Raw genomic sequence first — 17083 nt, forward strand, 5'->3', positions numbered from 1 at the left:
CCGTAAACCATACACCGTACACCGTACACCGTACACCGTCAACCATGCACCGTACACCGTCAACCATACACCATACACCATACACCATACATCATACACCATTCCCATCTATCCCATCTATCCCATCTATCCCAAGTTAGAGGACCACCATCTACACAGTATAATGCAAAGCCAGGAAGAAAAAAGACCAAAAACCAGCCAAAAAAAACCATCAAAAAGACGCGAACAGCTTTCCCAAATTTCAAATTTCCAAATTTTAAGAAATCCTCCAAGAAAAGCACCCAAAACAGAAACAAAATTATACTCCAGCACCAGAAACCAAACAGCTATCCTCATTCTTCGAGTCCAAAATACCAAAACACCAAGGTATCCACATTCTTGCTTTCCAGTCCAAAGGGCTTTCATGTACGTACGCCGAGCAGAGCAGAACTCTGAGTTACGCACATGAGAAGTCCAGCTGTCCAATCACCGGAAAAACTGAAAGAAGGTGCAACGTTGAAGATTGAAAACGATGTCGATGTCGAGGCGGGATTCGAACCCGAGTGGAGGTGAAGGAGTCCGAGGAAACCGGTCGGAGAAACAACAAAAAAACCACAAAGCGGCCCGAAATGTCGAAGGTATAGCGTATGGGTGTACCGAAACCAAACACTTATCCCTATTCTTCCAGTCCAGTCCAAAACATCGAGGAATCACCATTCTTGCTTTCCAGTCCAAAGTGCTTCCATGTACGTACGCCGAGCAGAGCAGAACTCTGAGCTACGCACACGGGAAGTCCAGTCCAAATACCGGAAAAACTGAGAGAAGGCCCAGGGTTGAAGACAATGTCGACGTTGAGGCGGGATTCGAACCCATTATGTAGTGAAGGAATCGGTGGAAACCTGTCGAGAGAAGAAAAAACAAGAAAAAAACAACCAAAGCGGCCAGAGATGTCGAAGGTATCGTAAAGCAGAAGAACCGGCCCAAAAGAAAAAGCAAAAAATGAAACCAAAGCGGCCCGAGATGTCGTAGGTATCGTAAAAGGTGTATCGAGATGTCGAAGGTAGCGTAGGTGTGCCGAAACGAAATCATCCAAAAGAAATTAAGTATTATATCCGGTCGCCGTTGGTCGAAAAAGGAAATGAGATGAAACTAGGTCTTCATCAATGGTTCTTGTCCACGTGGGAACTGAACTTGGTATCTTTTACCAGAACTGCAGAGTGTCAGTCAGTATCCATCACTCGCACGATCAATTGATCTAAGGGAACGGGAGGAAAGGAAGGAAGGAAGGAGCGCCACGCCACACTCACATGTAAAAGTACTCTTGCTTTACAAGGCATTGGGCACATCGGCCGTCAATGGAGGTAACAGGTCGTGATGGTCGGCAGGGAGGTCATGTCTGTTCGCCAAAGCTCGCTGGATCTTTGCTTGGACCACGGGGCTCTTGAACCCGTTCGAGTTCGTGTTCTTCATCCAGAAGGATTGGAAGCCTTGAGCTGGGTCCTCTTCCCGGGAGTAAATATGCACACAGGCATTGGATCGCCTCGGCGTGGCCGAGTTCCAGCCGTTCGTCCCGCACACATATACGGATATGTGCTTGGGCTCTGTGGCATTGTGATTGCTCCGGTGATGAAGCGAGCTGGGCGGCCGGTGTCAGTATGCATACCTCATATACTGGTTAATAGTGGGGGAGGTCGAAGCAAACATACCTTACAACCAGCGTGACCGCTGGATGTGCAAGTGGTACCGAGCTCGGAAACTGGTTCCTCCGGCTAATAGACGTCCCGCTGCGGCCAGCGTTGCCTGCTCCTCTGTTACCTCTGGTCGATGTCCCCCTCTGCTGCCTCTCGCTCGAGGACTTGTCCTTATTCCACCGATCTGCAAACACCTCGAGGACACGAAGGTGCTCCCCGACGCACCGCGCCATCCACGGGTCCCCTTCCGGAACCTCATCGTAGAGGAAGATCACCAACACACCGCATTCCAGTATGTAGGAAGACATGGATGGTGATCTTCCACTACGAATGAGGATTGATGACTTGGGGAGATATAATTTAGTCGTCCGATTGACGACTCCTTCTCAAAAATGACAGAAGTATCCGGTGAAAATTGGGGAGGCGGGGAGGCGGGGGGTCGAGGGTTAGGATGTCGATTGTATTCCGGGTGTACCGGGGAAGAAGGAAGAGGGAAGTGGGTGGGAGGTGGTGGAGAACGAGTGGTCCCTTTGTGTGGGGCAAGTGTGGAGCTCTCATCTTGGAGTAAAGCCACCGCCCGAGCCACATATTCGTAGCTCGAACGGCTGAGCAAACCTCACGGTTTGCTCCAGCCTTTGTCACCCAACCGGCCCCCAGAAAATCTTCGCCAGCGGCGTGCCCGCTTCGACGCATCCCACCCTGCAGCTGCCCGTCTCTCCCTCCGTCAATCCCATGCACCCAGCTGGTGCACTCCTGCCGGTGCTGTGCACCGGCCCGCCTCACACATCGGGGGAAGTTTGTTCCCCATTTCAACCCCATCTTTTTCATTGTGGGGGCATCTGCCGTGCCCGCCACACAGTGCATCACTCGGCGCTCGCACCCGCTCCCCGCCGACACAGACTAGCTATTAGGTGACCACCCTTTGTCCGACCGGCGTCCGTGCGCCTGTACACATGCCTGTCAGCTTGCCAGCCGCATCACCCGATAGAGATACCCGGCGTTTGTTGCGCTCTGCGTACCTAGTCAGTCGAGGTGCGCATGCATTGCGTCTCCTGTGGTCTGCGAGCGGTAACTCGCAATGAAAGAACCACCACGTCCCCCCGATGCTGGTGGTGGGTCGAACCACTCGATCTCCTCCGGTGGTGCTGGTGGTTCGAACCCCCCATTTCCGGCGGTGCTGGTGGTGGGTTGAACGACCCCATTCCCGCCGAACGGATGCGGCACCTTTAACTCCCGCCGAGGGTTCCAAATCCTCCCGGGATCGGTGCATGAATCCGTCCAGAGTCCGGCCATCGCTCTCTCCGACGACCCCTAGGAACCGAACCGAAAGCTAAAGCCTTCGCACGGCCGCCTCTTCTTCGTTGTCGCCGGTGTGAGGTAAATAAGTGTCTACCGCAATCCGCGCCCCAATCGTCTTCCGCGATGGTTCGCGGCTTTTATCCTTTATGGCGCCCAGCGCGGTGAACCGAGTTGTTGGTCCCCCACTGTTCGCCAAAGGTTTGTGTTTGTTTGTTTAGAGAGGAGTTTCCTTGCGGGAAAACTCACGATGTTAGTGCAGTTGGTGGGCACCCTGGGGGATGTGTATAGCCAAGCCTATCCACTCCGCACGATCTGATAAGGTCCAATTCTATGATGATCAAACAAATCCGCACGAAGGCTGTGAGGCAAGCCTATCCATTCCGCAGCGAAATTCAAGGGCACGAGAGCCCCCGAACACCAGTCTTCCACCGCCTACGCATTCAATGCTGGAGACAAAAAAAAGACAAATCTTTGGTTTAGATAGTTCTACAAATGCGTATCACCACCCTCTCCTCTTCCGCCTTCCGTCTATGACAAAGACCAGCCCCAAATCCTGAGGCAAGAAAACAGAAAAAGACAGAAGAAATCACACCATTCCGAATCTCATGTCTAGACAGACGGTATCTCGCGAGGATCTAAAATCGCACAGCACACATCATCTAAACCCTCCACTCTACCGTTGGCGGTAAAGCATGTGTTCCCTTCCAGGACCAACACCAACCCAGTCCACACGGACACCGATGAACTCCTCGATGAAAGCGATGTACTCCTTGGCCTCCTTGGGGAGCTGGTCGTACTCCGTCAACTTGGTAGTCGGCTCAGTCCATCCGGGCATGGTCTTGTACACCGGCTCAACCTTAGCCAGAGTGTTGAGATCAGCAGGGAACGACTCGAGCTCCACACCGTCAACCTTGTAAGCAACTGCGATCTGGAGCTCCTTGAGGCCGTCAAGGATGTCGAGTTTCGTCAGGTTCAGGCTGGTGTAGTGGTTCACGGCAGTCGAGTATTTGACGATGACAAGGTCGAGCCATCCACATCTGCGCTTGCGGCCAGTGGTCACACCCCACTCACGGCCAACAACTTGAAGGTGTTCGCCAGCTTCCTGCAGGGGGTCAGTGAATTGAATCTTATCGACGTGCACACCGGGTGACTCACGTTCAATTGCTCAGTGGGGAACGGTCCAGAGCCGACACGGGTGGTGTATGCCTTGACGACACCAATGATGTTCTTAATGTTGAAGGGAGAGATGGCAAGTCCAGTGATCACGCCTCCAACTCCAGTGTTGGAGCTGGTGACATAAGGGTACGTGCCGTAGTCGATGTCAAGCATCAGAGCGTTGGCGCCCTCGACGAGAACCTTCTTGTTGGCCTTGAAGGCAGCCGCAATGAAGGGGACAGCGTCGATAACGTATGGACGCAGAGTCTCGTAGTAGACCTTCGCACCAGTCATCAGAATTGTCCAGTCCACCTTCCCCAAACCAGACAGATATAGGCACCCACCTTGAACTGCGCCAACTCCTTCTCGACGTCGTACTGCAACAAGTCTCCGAACCTTTTCTTGTATCCGTGCTCAAGCGCCCTCAACTTCTTCTCAAACTCAGACCAGTTGAAAATCTCGTAGACACGAACACCGCTGCGAGCAGCCTTGGTGGAGTAAGTTGGGCCGATTCCCTTCCGGGTGGTGCCGATGTTCTGTGCCCCCAGCTCGATCTCCTCGAGACCGTCAACGAGCTGGTGCAGATCGAAGACGAGGTGGGCGCGGTCGGAAATGAAGATGCGGTCAGTCGAATCGATGCCCTTCTTCTGGATTGCCTCCAGCTCGGCGAAGAACGACGGGATGTGGACGACGGTGCCGGTACCGATCAGGTTCAGGCATTTGGGGTTCACCAGACCTATATGGGGTCGGTCAGTCAACAGCCAGTCGGATCGGGCACCATTGGCCGGAAAGCCAACCACCAGATCGGAGTCATATGGCAGCAGTAATCTATGACACGAGCAGGGTACTCGTAGCAGCAGCAGCAGCAGTGGCCGTAGCCGTGGCAGTGGCAGAGGGATGGATTGACGGATGGGTTATTGACCTGACGGCAGCATATGGAAGTCGTAACTGACACCGTTGACGACGATAGTGTGCCCAGCATTGTTTCCTCCAGCGCAGCGAGCGCAAACCTCGACATCCTCACAAAGGATATCGACGAGTTTTCCCTTGCCCTCGTCACCCCATTGACTTCCAAGCACGACGGTAGCCATGTCCGCGCTTCCGTCTCTCTCTCTCTCTTCTGTTGTAAAGACTTGTCGTTCCGGTATTTGCAAAAGTACTCGCAGGGTAAGAAAAACTCGTGATCGCCGCCTCTCGAAGAACGAGAGTAAGAAAAAAGGGAAGAAAGGGCAAGTTCAGCGGATTAATTTTGGCTTTTAGGGTGATGGCGGGGCAGGACGGAATTCGGGCTAAGGTGCGGGGGGGTGACCGGAACCAGGCCAAAACCTCTTCGCCAAAGCATCCAAAAAATTTGCTCCGATTTTACGTGCTCAGCCGTGTGTGTAACAACAAAAACCCCCACTCCAAATACATCTAGCGTCGACATCATCGCGCTTCAATCCTTGTTATTGGCTGTGGGAACGCGGTTGGATCATTTGGGGTCACTCGATATGAGGCATAAATGCACTAGGACAATTGCAGATATAAGGCTGCTGAAGAATTTCTTGGTAGGCAGCGGTGCAGTATCGAGCCGAGGCGATAACTGGAGCTTTCTCTTTACCCCACGGAGCTGGCAGAAAATGTTGGGAAGTTGGTGGTCGTCATGGTCTAGTAATGCCGCATGCGACAATAAAGTGATGTTCTCTCTATATAAGGCTGTCGAAGGATTGTTTTCTATGTAGGAAAGCTGTCGAAGGATTGACTTCTGTGCAGGAGCTGAGCCAAAATAAAAGCATCTAGATCTACTTCCTTCTAGCCAGGATGACAGCGTGGCCCCACGCAATATCCGCCCGCATCTCTCTCCAATCATCGCCCCATCCCTCGACCTCACGCATCTTCCTCATCATCTCATCGACGATATCTCCCTCGCCGCCGTCGGCAATACTCGTGGCCTCAGGATGCGTCTCCTTCCACGCATGGCACGCACTCCACGTCCTGATATAGTGCTCCACATCCCCCATCTTCATCGTCCTTTTCATCAACCCCTCGTGCTGCTTAACTAGCTTCCCAAAGCCCTCCACGCCATCATCCCCGAGCACAGGCCTCCTCGCGCCCTCCCCCGCGCCGTCCGCAGTGTCCACCTCAAAATCCGGCTCATGCTCCCAGCGCAGCACATCCTCCCAATCAGCCGCAGGCGGCCTAACCGCCCTGAGTCGATTCTCAACAATACTCCGTCCAGGCTGACCCCAGTGCGGTCCCAGGGTGTTCTCTCCGTACGAGTACGTCCTGAGGACCTGACTGGCGCGCGGAAACCTCGTGAAGAGGAAGTCCCTGTATCCCCAAGCGGCGAGGGTACCGCCCTTCCTCACGACCCGTCGCATCTCCGCCCACCACCGCGGCTGATTGAACCAGTGCGCTGCCTGCGCCGCTACTACCATGTCGACTTCGCCGTCGGCGAGAAATGGCAGATCCTCGGCGGCTGACGCGCGGTATTCCACGCCCACGTACTCGGTGGACGGCGTGAGCTTTCGTGCGGTGGATAGCATGACCTCGGATGGGTCCGTGCCGATCGTACGTGTGAAGTAGGCGGATAAGGGCCGTGTTACGGTGCCGGGGCCGCAGCCGAGGTCGAGGAGCGTGGTGCGCGCGCCCGTGTGGTACGGCAGGAGGAAGTTGGTGTAGAGACTGGTCGGATAGGTCGGCCGGAATGAAGCGTACCGGGCTGAGGAGAAGGTTGCTGCGGAGAAGGTAGCCATGGCCGGTGATATGATGGGCAGATAGGTGCGGTGATATTGGTTGTTGTTGGGAGCACAGTGTCGAGTTGTGTATAAGTACCTCCTATTTACCGGTAGGTATCTTCTCCGCAAAGCTTATATCCGAGAGATAGTGAAGCATTCTATCAGCAGGGGTAAAAGGGTAGGTCGGATAACATCTGCTGTCTGACGAAATCCTGCATGAAAGCCCGGTTAATGTATGTAGGATGACCCGTCGAGTGAGATTTGTGAAGGATTGCCACGTTTAACAGGCAGCTTAGCCAACCATTTGTGCAGACAAAAAAAAAGTACGTAGAGAAATGATTGATGTCCTGAAAGACCCCCCAGAATGAACCCCAATAAACTCCAGATATGGTATAAATACAGAATGAAGCATCGCCCCCAAGAGAATGGCGTTGAAACAGGCGGGCCTCCCTCGCTGGCTACTTCTCGGAATCAAGAACGGATGTCCAGAGCTGTTGGAAAAGTTAGCATGAATGGAGCAGAAGCCGTGAATCGACAGGGATACCCTTACATCCTTCTCATCGTCACCGAGCGAAGCTGTGCTCGGCGACCGGTGAAATGGGGTCAAAGGAGGTGTCTTGAGACTGCTGAAGAATCCCCCGCCGGTAGACTGTGGCGAGGTGACAGTTGCTGCCGTGCCTGGCCGCAAGAGGCCAGCCTTCTCTCGTTGTTCTGGAAATATGCATCAGCCTCTCCCCTTGGCACATGTGGAGGATGATAACCAACCATCGTTCCAAGTCAACACCGAAGCAATCAACTGCAGAACCTCGTACTTGGTCGCATCTCCTCGTTGTTTGCTCAGGAACTGGAGGAAGACATTGGTGACCAGCTGCTTGTCAATCTTGTCGTCCGCATTGTCACGCTTCAGCATGCGCAAAGCTTTTCGGAGGTGGTCGTTCAGAGTGACAGCTTCGTGTTTAAGCTTGCCGATGAGGAGAACTTTCTCCTTGACCTCTTTTTCGAACGGTAGCACGCGCTCGAGATCTTGTTTAGCATCCGCCAGATTGGATTCCGCTTCCTTCGCCGCTTTATCGAGGGTCTTGCACTTCTCGGTGAGAGCGTCGATCTGTGACTGGGTATTTTCGACAATTTCTCGTAGCTCCTTCTTACGAGCTGCACAGTTGTCAGTCACCCGCAAGTCTACAATCACGGCCATCAGGTGCACATACCATCTTGTATCTCTTGTAGAGCTCTCTGCAGCCCGTCCATCGAACTGCTTTGCTTTTCGTGTTCGGCAGCCATGCGATTGTATTGTTCTTTCCGAGAAGCCAAGCTATCTTCCAGCTCGACGACGCGATCACTCAAAGACTCTCGGACAGCCCGCTCCTCTGTGGCGATAACCTCCCAGTCCTGCATAGCTCGCCGTGCGACTTCGTATTCTTCCCTGGCGAAACGTTCGGCGTTGGTTAGATCCTCCCTCTCCTTATTCCAGTTCTGCTGGGCAAGGTTTATGCGGTTCCGCAGGGTGGAAAGTTCCTTTGCGGTGGCATCTCGCTCTTCGTGCAGCTTTGCGATTTGGTTGCTGAGCTCCTCTACGCTTTCGCTTAGTGATCGGTTCTGTTCCTCCAGCTCCTCGACCGTCTGTTTGGTCTGTGCTAGCTCTTCCTGGACGAAGTGAGCATCATGCAGACGGGGGGACGCAAGACACAAAACTTACAGCGTCTGCCTTCATCCTCTCGCCCAGAGTCGTTCTGATGGTCGACACTCTACCCAGCAAGCTTTTGTACTGCGCATCCACGTTCTCCTTCTGCTCCTGAATCTCCGCAATGCGGTCCTCAGCGTCGGCCGCGTCCCTGGCCCGCTGTTCCCGTTCGTATTCGAGCTCGCTCCGCAACCTCTGCAGTTCCGCATTTTCCGCGTCACTATTTTTCGATTTCCCAACCTCGACCAGTTCCTTCCTGAGCGCCTTGATCTCGGCATGCAACCCCTCAGCCCTGGTCACCTCCTCCGCCAGCTTCGCCACGGTAATCTTCATCGCATCTGCGCTCACCGAGGCGGCCTGCTCAAGCTCCTTCCTCAGCAACTCCGTCTCCTTCGCCAGCGTTTCCGCCCTCGCAGCGTCCTCGCGCAGCCTCGGGATCTCCGACACCTCCTTCCTTAGCGCCTGCAGCTCTTCCTCCAGTATTTCCGCCTTCTTTGCCGTCTCTGCCGCCTCCTCCGGCGATTTTGTTTTCGATTTCAACTCCTCCGAGAGCCGGTCGTACGACGCTTGCAATTCTGCGCTCGCCCGCTTCTGCTCCGCGAGCTCATTCCGTACCGACTCCAACTCTGCCGTCTTTCGCTCCAGCTCCTCCCTCACTCCCTCGCCGTCCTCACTCCCATCCCCACTCCCATTTCCGCCCCCAACACCGTCCTCCTTCTCGCTGTGCTGGTCGTGGTGGTCGTGGTCGTGGTGCGTGTGCTCGTCGCCATTGGCGCCCGCGACGGGAACTTTATTGCCATCACCATTCTGTCCGCGCGTCAGCTCCTCCTCCTGCCTCTCCCCCTCCCTCTCCTCCCCATCCTCCTCCTCTCCACTCGTTGAAGCGCAACATACCGTCTTCCCTCCAGCGCCATGTTTATTCTTGCTCTTGTTCCTGTTCCTGCCCTTCGAAGCTTTCGCTGCCGGCGTTGTCGCTGGCGTCGCGGGCGAGGGCGTAGCTAAGTGGTGGGGGAGGACAGATTAGCACAACCATAACCACGACTACAACCATAACTACAACTACAACCACCATCCACAACTCCACAACTGTGTACCACCCACTCACTCCCGGCCACTGAATAGAGTAGGAAGAATTGCGACTTACTCGTCTCCATTGCGATTGCGGATTCCGCACGTCCGGATGCGGGTGCGTGGTGTTAGGCGTCGGCGGGTGCGGCGGCGGCGGTTTCGTGGTAACTGACTACCAGTGAGCGGGTGAGCCGTCGTGGAAGTTGGTGTTCCTGGTCTGCGGTGGTGGTGGTGTCGGTGGTGTCGCTGCTGCTGGTGTTAATGATGGTGGTGGTGGTGGTGGTGGTGGTGGTGGTGGGAGGAGGTGCTCAGTGCGAGCGCTAGCAGGGTCCCCGACTCCCTGCCTGGCTGGTTGGGACTGGAAACTCTACTCTAGTTAGGAACTCTCCAGATGGCTGGATGGCTGGATGGCTGGATGGAAGTCTGGGCATGCGGCAGAGGACGGGAAGATAAGAATATAGTAGGTAACTGTTCCTTCCTTCACGACTTTACATAGATACGATGCTCATTCGATTTGGAAATGCGTGTATGGCTCAGGGTTCGGATGTATAGTACCACATAGGTTCCTATGTAGGAGAGATGTAGATACGCCACACGCTTCGGACATGGAACAACCCTTCGATTTCAGAGCACATACTCTCCACGAAGGAAAGGAAGGAACGGTATGTATTCAAAAAATTACGGAACTATATCTAAGCACTCTACTCCTCTAGCAACTGGCACGGTACCTTACGTATGTTGAAACACTCCACGGTATGTACGATATCTACCTCGTACGTACGTGGTGGGGGAGATGTACACGCGGCCACCCAGGAAGGAACGAACTGGGTGGTCTAAACCTCTCAACCCACCATGCGGTCTTCTTCGTCGTCGAAGACCGCAGGGGACGAGGAGGAGTCCGCGTACATGTGGAACTGCACAAAGATCTGGAGCAGCGTGAGCTTCGGTTCGGTTTGGTCGAGGCAAGGGAAGGAGGGAAGGAAAGATGGAGGGAAGGAAAGAAGGAGGGAGGGAAGGAGTCTTACGATAACGTCTTCGGCCATGGTTCCGAGACTGCCCATCAGCCAGGGGAGGTTGTCCATGACATACGTCCGCTCGGACGAGTGCAGAAGGATTCCGGCGCCGTATGTGAGGTTTCCCAGGAGCGACAGGAGGAAGAAGAGGAGCGAAAGACCTGTAGCCATCCATCCATCCGTTAGCATGGGATGTAGCTATGCGACCGAACGACCATATGACGACTGACCTTCGCAAGACTTCTTCTGGTAGTTACGTATGATCTGGGGGATGCGCGCGGTGAGGTACAGCACGGCACTGATATATCCCAAGATCTCAGCGCCCACGGGCATATTATCCTCGCCGCCAGCAGAATTCCCGCCGTCCTGGACCTTCCACGCGCCCGACCACCAGGCAAACCCCCATCCCAGGGCGCCCGCGGCGACCACGCCCAGGATCGAGAGGGCATTGCGGGCGACAGCGGGGTAGGAGTTCTCATCCTCGGTGAGGATAGCGGCCTCCAGCGAGCCGCGCCTGCTGCTGCTGCGACGGGACGCGACGGAGCTGCGCCGGCGGTCGCGCGCCGCGATCAAGGGCTGCGACGGGTCGTTGCTGAAGACGCTGCTGCGGCGCCGCGCGCCGCCTTTCTCCTCCGCTGCGATGCGGTTGTAGTAGATCGTCTGCCCCATGAGCAGCACATCGGCGAAGCAGAAGTAAACGGCGATTGCGATAACGGTCGGGAGGAGACCGCCCCATAGGGCACCTGCACGCGACAGAAAAAAACAACGGTGAGCAAATCACGGCCATAGATACAGTAAATACTACGAGTTTTGAAGGAAGGCTCTCGTCTGGGCGGCGATGTGTTGCACACACATGCTGGCGTGGATCCCTTCCGTCCGTGCGTGTTCCCGCACGCGGCGGCGGTGTGCGGCGGCGGTGGCCTCCGCCGCCACTGAATGCATCACGCACATAACACGACACGCCAACGTTTCCGTTCCCTCACGCGCGCGACGGATGCAGGAACACACATACCGATCAGATTCGTCAGGTCACCCACGAACCAAGCGGACAGGAAGACCATCGAGAGGGCATCTGCACGGCCGTTCTTGTAGTTCTCGATGAGTTGCGGTAGCTACGAGCAACGCACGAACGAGGATGTCAGTTTGCCGATTGTTATTATTATTATTTCGTTTGATTGCCCGGGGGAGGATTTCGCACGCGACGACTGGATGGGATGGAGTGGAATGTAGAGTGGAAAGTAGAGCAGACGAAACGATGGCGAAGATTTCGGGCTTCGATGTGAAGTACGTACGAGCAGGACAATCCAGGACACGAGAGAGATGGAGCCCGCGATGCCGGATAGAGCTTCGCGGAGACTCACGTCCACAGCGGCACTGCTGTTGTGGCTGATCATGAAGGAGGAAACAAGGGAGTAGGTCGCCATGGCCAGGAACGGGACACAACGGTCTCTGGACGTCGACGGATGGGGAGTTTGAAGTCTGGTACCGCTCGAAACAGAAATCTCTGTTGGGGGACCAAAGATGACCTTTTTTGCTTTCTTTTTTTTGGCATTTTTTTCGCAGGCGGGCTGGGGGGTGGGATGGGCTGGGGGCGGCCGTTACGGATCTCGCCGCTGCGCATGACGGTAACTATCGCTGTAGGCCCTGCTTTGTGCGGTCTCTACAAGAGCAAGATAGAGCATCGTAAGCGGACGACAATGAATTGCTGCATCCTGATTCTCTGGTTTATCAATTTGTATCGGATCTGCAGTTCTTTCAATCATGGGGTCTGGTGACAGCTTAAGGGCAGCACCAAGAAACTTGGCAGTAACAGTGGTCGATATGCACTCGGTATGTATGGGACTGCGGTTGCCGACGGACGATACGCGTAGAGTGCGGTTATGATTGTCCGAGGTGTGCTTCCAATTCCACGGTTTCCGCAGTGCTTGACGGGTTCGTATGGTTGCGGACAGACTACCGGTACATATGCCTCTGCAGAAGGGCAAGGCTTGACGGCGGAGGGCGGAAAGCGGAAGGCTGAAGGCTGAAGCTTGAGGCTTGAAGTCGTCATCGTCGACATGAAATCGGCGCTGGTCCTTGCGAGGCGTTTCGCTTAGCGTCGTCGATGGACACAGGATCACCGCCACCGCTTCAGGGACCTCTTCTTGGTATCCTCACGGCCCACCACCGCCGGCTGTTTCGGAAGGTGACATCTCTCTCTGCTCGGAGTCTGTGTTTTCCGCGCCTTCCGGCCACTCTACTCTACTAGCACCTAGGCTCCGTGACGAATCAGAATCGCACGTATCTAACACCAAAATGACAAGCCGTCCAGGAAAGCTGGGGTCGGAGTTTCGACTGGCTCAGGGAAGGAAGTAAGGAGGCAAGGAGGGGGTGAGGACTCAGGGAGCAACGCACAGCGCACGCTTGTTTGGTCCCTGCAACGCTCGAGTTCATTTTGTTCTGCTTGCTGCGAGGGATCGCAGATATACCTGGGCAAGCAGGTAGATACGGGTACTTTCTTCCAGTTATAGTGGTAGAAGGCGAGGGAAGGAGCTGCTCTTCTATTACCTGCTCTACTCCGTTCCGTTCTTGCTGTGTGCTACGCCATCACTTCCACCACCAACCACTCCCCAACTCATACTCACCACCACCACAACCACAACTACCACAACCACATCCATTCACCTCACCTTCGCTTGCCGCCGCTTGTAGCCAACCACGATCGACCATCAAAAACAGCATCTGTCGCCAGCCCCTCTCTGGCCAATCCGAGCCTTCCGAACAGCGCCACTTCAACTGCGAGTCGCGCATCCGCATATCATCCATCCCCTTCGTTCGATTCACCTCGACCCCGTCGCCGTCGCCGTCGCTCGTTTGAGGCTTCCGTATTTTATTGCGTAAAACCTGCGCTCGTTGTTCTCTCGCTCCTTCAGAAAAACAATATTCGCTACCGTCAATAAAGGACTTCCGACTCGGCAATTCGACATCCGCGCGGGAAAGAAAAAAAAAGAAAAAGCAAAGGGCGCATCACAGCTCGTCGCTCGCTCTTTCAACCGGTTCACACTTTCGATAAGCATCGGCCTTCAACATGAGGATAACACGCTCATTCCTTGTTGCGTCGCTGCTGCTCTGCATGTCCGTGACCTATGTGGCAGCTTTGGAGGACGACATGGAAAACCACGAAATCGTCGTCGAGAGGCGACAGGACAGTAACGCCACATCCAACTCCACGCCGACAACGGTCCCCTCGGTCACCCTTCTTCCTTCGACTTCGTCGGATCCGACGACAGCCGACCCGGAAACCACCCCTACTACTACGGCCCCGACGACGACGACGCAGCCCCCGGAGACGACCGAGAACACTACTCCGACGGACGGTGGCACCGACAATACAACCGCCCAACCATCCACTCCGGACAACCCGCCAGAAACCACCGCCACTACTAGCACCCGCCCCACTGTTGTCGCCACACCGAGTCCCACCACAAGGGTTCGCACTACCGTCATCGTCACTCGCGTCGGAAATGCAGATGTCACGTCCACGGTCACCACCACGGCCGTCGATATGGTCACTCCCACCGTGGATCCGGCAGCGTCAGCATCCGGTTCCGGCACCGCTACGCCCGGGACTGCCGGGGGCAGCGATAGCGGTGGGTCCAGCGGTCTCAGTACCACCCAGAAGAATGTTGTTATCGGAGTGGTTGTCGGTATTGGAGGTGCTGTTTTGTTGGGCGGGTTGGCGTTCGTCTTCTGGCGGTTGAGGAAGCGAAACACCAACCCCGTCGATGAAGATGACTTGATGCGGAGAAACGGGTCGCCTTTGGCGGGGTCGTCAGGACGGGAGATGCATAGCACTAGCCCAGAGGCGTCACCCTTCCAGGCTACCCTCGATCAATACCACAAGCCACCCGGACAAGTCAACACCGCGGCAAACTTCTAGTTCGGGGTCGGATGCCATTCTTTATTTGTGACCGGGTGTTGGTTTTCGGGCATTTTCATTCCATCACCTTCTTGCTTTTTTCTTTCTTTCTTTCGATGATGGCTACAACCCATTCTGTATTTTGTCCCTCTTATTTACCTTATTGATACCCATTGTCGGCTTCAACGTCGACCTTCTGTACGTGCTGTTTCCAGACAGTTGTCTGATTCCGCTATAATCGAGTGATCTACCATATGTCATCTTTCATCTTTTAGCCTCAACTTCATTCCCAATTTCTCTTTCCACTTTGGCTTCCTTTTCCTTTTTCGGGGAGCGTACATTTTTATAGGGTGGCTTTGGAGCGTCAACGACAACGAGAACCAAGGTGGCACTTACTGCCTAATGATTGTGTGGCCGCAAATGTATCTCAGAATACTACATCTTATGTATTGGTGATCTTTTTGCATCAAGTGCTTACTTGCGTGCGCGAAGGATAGATGGTGAGCATTGAATGTAGATAACGGCTGTGATGGTGGTGGTAGTAGCAGGAATGATGCTGTTGATATTCGATTGTTTGAAAGGGGCACATACAGAACAAAGCGTTCCTGCGATTGGGTTAGTTACTGCCAACCAACGACCTCAGCTAAGCGGACCACGTTTATGCCCCTCCCCCATCCTCCCACTCCGAGTGAAGCCCTCACTCGGTTTGTGCTTTCGTGATGCTGCGAAAAATCGGTGACCAATTCGTATACGAGCTACAGAAACCCATTTACCGCGGTTGGCTGCAAAATATTCGCATGCACCCAATAGTCTGTTCGCTATTTTACGCAGGATTGCATCAGACAGAACGGGCGGATTCAATTCTGCCTGTCGTTTGGCGTTTCCCGATGCCCTGAACCCTGAAAACGGCTTGCTAGACTTTGCGGCTGGTGCGATCCGATTCCTCCCTGCCTCTCGGCCTTCTTCGGTCTTTCACCACCACTAGATCCATCTTCACCGCTTCCTCCCAGCCCACTATTCCCCCGCCCCGCAACACAGCTCAGCATCTCCTTCTCCACAATCTCAAAATCATCCGCAATGGCTCCCCCAGCTTTCTCTGACATCGCGAAGTCGTCCAATGATGTACGTCGTTTACGAAATCCACCTCACCTGCTGCTTTTGCTGTGTGTGAGAGTGCGTATGTGTGCTACGACAGTATGCTGATTTTTTTCCCACGCGAAAAAAGCTCTTGACGAGGGACTTCTACCACACCGCCTCGGGTTCGTTACAAGTCCTATCCTACAGACTCAAATGTGGAGGTTTGAATTTAAAGTTAACCAACGCCGCAGCCAACCTCGAGGTTAAGTCGAAGGCTCCCAACGGTGTTGCTTTCACCGTCAAGGGAAAGAGCGACCACAAGTCTGGTGCCATTGCTGGCCAGGTACCGTATTCCAAAAATTACCCCCTTCCTCCCCACGCGAACGTAGGCAGGTTCCTGACGACCAGCGTGTAAGCATAGATCGAGGCCAAGTACACCGACAAGCCTACTGGTAGCTTCCCCCATCATCATCATCGTTCTATTCCGATGTACAAGACAAAGCGCGGTGTCTGACATTCTTGTAGGCTTGACCCTGACCCAGGCGTGGACCACCTTGAACGCTCTCGACACCAAGATCGAGCTTGACAACACCATCGCCAACGGCCTCAAGGCTGAGGTTCTCACTCAGTTCCTCCCTGCCACCAAGGGTAAGGGCGCCAAGCTCAACCTCCACTTCCGCCAGCCCCTCTTCCACGCACGCGCCTTCTTCGACCTGCTGAGGGGCCCCTCCTTCAACGGTGATGCCGTTGTCGGACACGATGGCTTCCTTGCCGGTGCCGAGGTTGGCTACGACGTCGAAGGAGGAAAGATCACTAAGTACTCCGCTGCCGTCGGTTACAGCGTCCCCGAGTACACCGCTGCGATCACCGCTACCAACAGCCTGAACATCTTTGCTGCCTCTTACTACCACCGTGTCAACGCTCAGGTTGAGGCTGGTGCTAAGGCCACCTGGGACGCCAAGAGCGGTTCCACCAGCGGTGTCGGTCTCGAGATCGCCAGCAAGTACAAGCTCGACCCCAACGCTTTCGTCAAGGCCAAGATCAACAACCAGGGTATCGCCGCTCTGGCTTACAGCCAGCTCCTCCGTCCCGGTGTCACTCTCGGTCTCGGTGCCTCCATTGACACTCAGCGATTGGCCGAGCCTGCCCACAAGGTGAGTTACTGTAGTTCCCGCAGGGTTACGGATGGAGACTAACGAGCTATATATCAGGTCGGTCTTAACTTTGTCTTCGAGTCGTAAATGTTTATAAAGCGGGAAGATGATATCTTACGATTTCTGTACGTTACTTTGGAACCCATATGGTTTCATCAGGGAGAATGAATAGGAAGTAGAGAAGGGCGGGCTATTTTTTTCTTTTTCAATGGAGGTGCTGTAGGGTAGAAGTAAATCCATATTACGCCATACGTGCACCGAAAACGAAAACGAATCGAGTGACTGCGCCTACCAAGGCCGGTCGATTTTCGGGATTCAGCCAGACGGACAGAGAAGTACATAAACAAAACG

General features: G+C 54.5%; 8 protein-coding genes across 8 annotated transcripts; 2 read left to right on the top strand and 6 right to left on the bottom strand.

Moving 5' to 3' along the window:
- Nucleotides 1-417, bottom strand: BZA05DRAFT_394075 (uncharacterized protein). Its single transcript, XM_051483295.1, has one exon. The coding sequence runs from the start codon at nucleotides 403-405 to the stop codon at nucleotides 127-129; it is 279 nt and encodes a 92-aa protein (XP_051340892.1). The 5' UTR covers nucleotides 406-417; the 3' UTR covers nucleotides 1-126.
- Nucleotides 418-1305: 888 nt separating this feature from the next.
- BZA05DRAFT_467982 (uncharacterized protein) lies at nucleotides 1306-1990 on the bottom strand (the record flags this gene model as incomplete). The annotated part of the gene is made up of 2 exons (XM_051487832.1): nucleotides 1686-1990; nucleotides 1306-1615 (listed from the first exon to the last, which is right to left on the bottom strand). Exons 1-2 carry the CDS (start codon nucleotides 1976-1978, stop codon nucleotides 1306-1308), a joined length of 603 nt encoding a protein of 200 aa, XP_051340893.1. The 5' UTR covers nucleotides 1979-1990.
- Nucleotides 1991-3398: 1408 nt separating this feature from the next.
- Nucleotides 3399-5451, bottom strand: BZA05DRAFT_394078 (Adenylosuccinate synthetase). The gene is made up of 4 exons (XM_051483296.1): nucleotides 5047-5451; nucleotides 4469-4860; nucleotides 4125-4403; nucleotides 3399-4071 (listed from the first exon to the last, which is right to left on the bottom strand). Exons 1-4 carry the CDS (start codon nucleotides 5213-5215, stop codon nucleotides 3643-3645), a joined length of 1269 nt encoding a protein of 422 aa, XP_051340894.1. The 5' UTR covers nucleotides 5216-5451; the 3' UTR covers nucleotides 3399-3642.
- A 454-nt stretch (nucleotides 5452-5905) lies between these two features.
- On the bottom strand, nucleotides 5906-6859 carry BZA05DRAFT_335595 (putative S-adenosylmethionine-dependent methyltransferase; the record flags this gene model as incomplete). The annotated part of the gene is made up of 2 exons (XM_051480776.1): nucleotides 5906-6148; nucleotides 6245-6859. The coding sequence occupies 2 exons, from the start codon at nucleotides 6857-6859 to the stop codon at nucleotides 5906-5908; spliced, it is 858 nt and encodes a 285-aa protein (XP_051340895.1).
- Nucleotides 6860-7299: 440 nt separating this feature from the next.
- On the bottom strand, nucleotides 7300-9191 carry BZA05DRAFT_335602 (uncharacterized protein; the record flags this gene model as incomplete). The annotated part of the gene is made up of 6 exons (XM_051480778.1): nucleotides 7300-7332; nucleotides 7392-7552; nucleotides 7607-7993; nucleotides 8050-8485; nucleotides 8538-8742; nucleotides 8968-9191. Coding segments are annotated over 6 exons (1446 nt in total), but the record flags the coding sequence as incomplete, so codon positions are not given.
- A 1241-nt stretch (nucleotides 9192-10432) lies between these two features.
- BZA05DRAFT_335180 (PQ loop repeat-domain-containing protein) lies at nucleotides 10433-11997 on the bottom strand (the record flags this gene model as incomplete). Its single annotated transcript, XM_051480752.1, has 5 exons — nucleotides 10433-10516; nucleotides 10616-10764; nucleotides 10834-11346; nucleotides 11616-11715; nucleotides 11896-11997. The coding sequence occupies 5 exons, from the start codon at nucleotides 11995-11997 to the stop codon at nucleotides 10433-10435; spliced, it is 948 nt and encodes a 315-aa protein (XP_051340897.1).
- Nucleotides 11998-13353: 1356 nt separating this feature from the next.
- On the top strand, nucleotides 13354-14707 carry BZA05DRAFT_264267 (uncharacterized protein). The gene has a single exon (XM_051480165.1). It carries the CDS (start codon nucleotides 13671-13673, stop codon nucleotides 14520-14522), a length of 852 nt encoding a protein of 283 aa, XP_051340898.1. The 5' UTR covers nucleotides 13354-13670; the 3' UTR covers nucleotides 14523-14707.
- A 686-nt stretch (nucleotides 14708-15393) lies between these two features.
- On the top strand, nucleotides 15394-17053 carry BZA05DRAFT_394097 (eukaryotic porin/Tom40). The gene is made up of 6 exons (XM_051483297.1): nucleotides 15394-15623; nucleotides 15727-15760; nucleotides 15830-15921; nucleotides 16000-16030; nucleotides 16104-16732; nucleotides 16790-17053. The coding sequence occupies exons 1-6, from the start codon at nucleotides 15579-15581 to the stop codon at nucleotides 16817-16819; spliced, it is 861 nt and encodes a 286-aa protein (XP_051340899.1). The 5' UTR covers nucleotides 15394-15578; the 3' UTR covers nucleotides 16820-17053.
- The last annotated feature ends 30 nt before the right edge of the window (nucleotides 17054-17083 follow it).

The sequence above is a fragment of the Tricharina praecox genome, assembly GCF_024521635.1.
Source record: "Tricharina praecox strain CBS 144465 chromosome Unknown BZA05scaffold_8, whole genome shotgun sequence".
Lineage (NCBI taxonomy): Eukaryota > Fungi > Ascomycota > Pezizomycetes > Pezizales > Pyronemataceae > Tricharina > Tricharina praecox.

Coding starts and splice junctions, on each gene's coding strand:
- BZA05DRAFT_394075 (XM_051483295.1), bottom strand. CDS start 405: ATGAAAGCCCTTTGGACTGGAAAGCAAGAATGTGGATACCTTGGTGTT.
- BZA05DRAFT_394078 (XM_051483296.1), bottom strand. CDS start 5,215: ATGGCTACCGTCGTGCTTGGAAGTCAATGGGGTGACGAGGGCAAGGGA. Junction 4,404..4,468: donor AGGAGTTGGCGCAGTTCAAG/GTGGGTGCCTAT, acceptor ACTGGTGCGAAG/GTCTACTACGAGACTCTGCG. Junction 4,072..4,124: donor TCCCCACTGAGCAATTGAAC/GTGAGTCACCCG, acceptor GACCCCCTGCAG/GAAGCTGGCGAACACCTTCA.
- BZA05DRAFT_264267 (XM_051480165.1), top strand. CDS start 13,671: ATGAGGATAACACGCTCATTCCTTGTTGCGTCGCTGCTGCTCTGCATG.
- BZA05DRAFT_394097 (XM_051483297.1), top strand. CDS start 15,579: ATGGCTCCCCCAGCTTTCTCTGACATCGCGAAGTCGTCCAATGAT. Junction 15,624..15,726: donor TCGCGAAGTCGTCCAATGAT/GTACGTCGTTTA, acceptor ACGCGAAAAAAG/CTCTTGACGAGGGACTTCTA. Junction 16,733..16,789: donor TGGCCGAGCCTGCCCACAAG/GTGAGTTACTGT, acceptor GCTATATATCAG/GTCGGTCTTAACTTTGTCTT.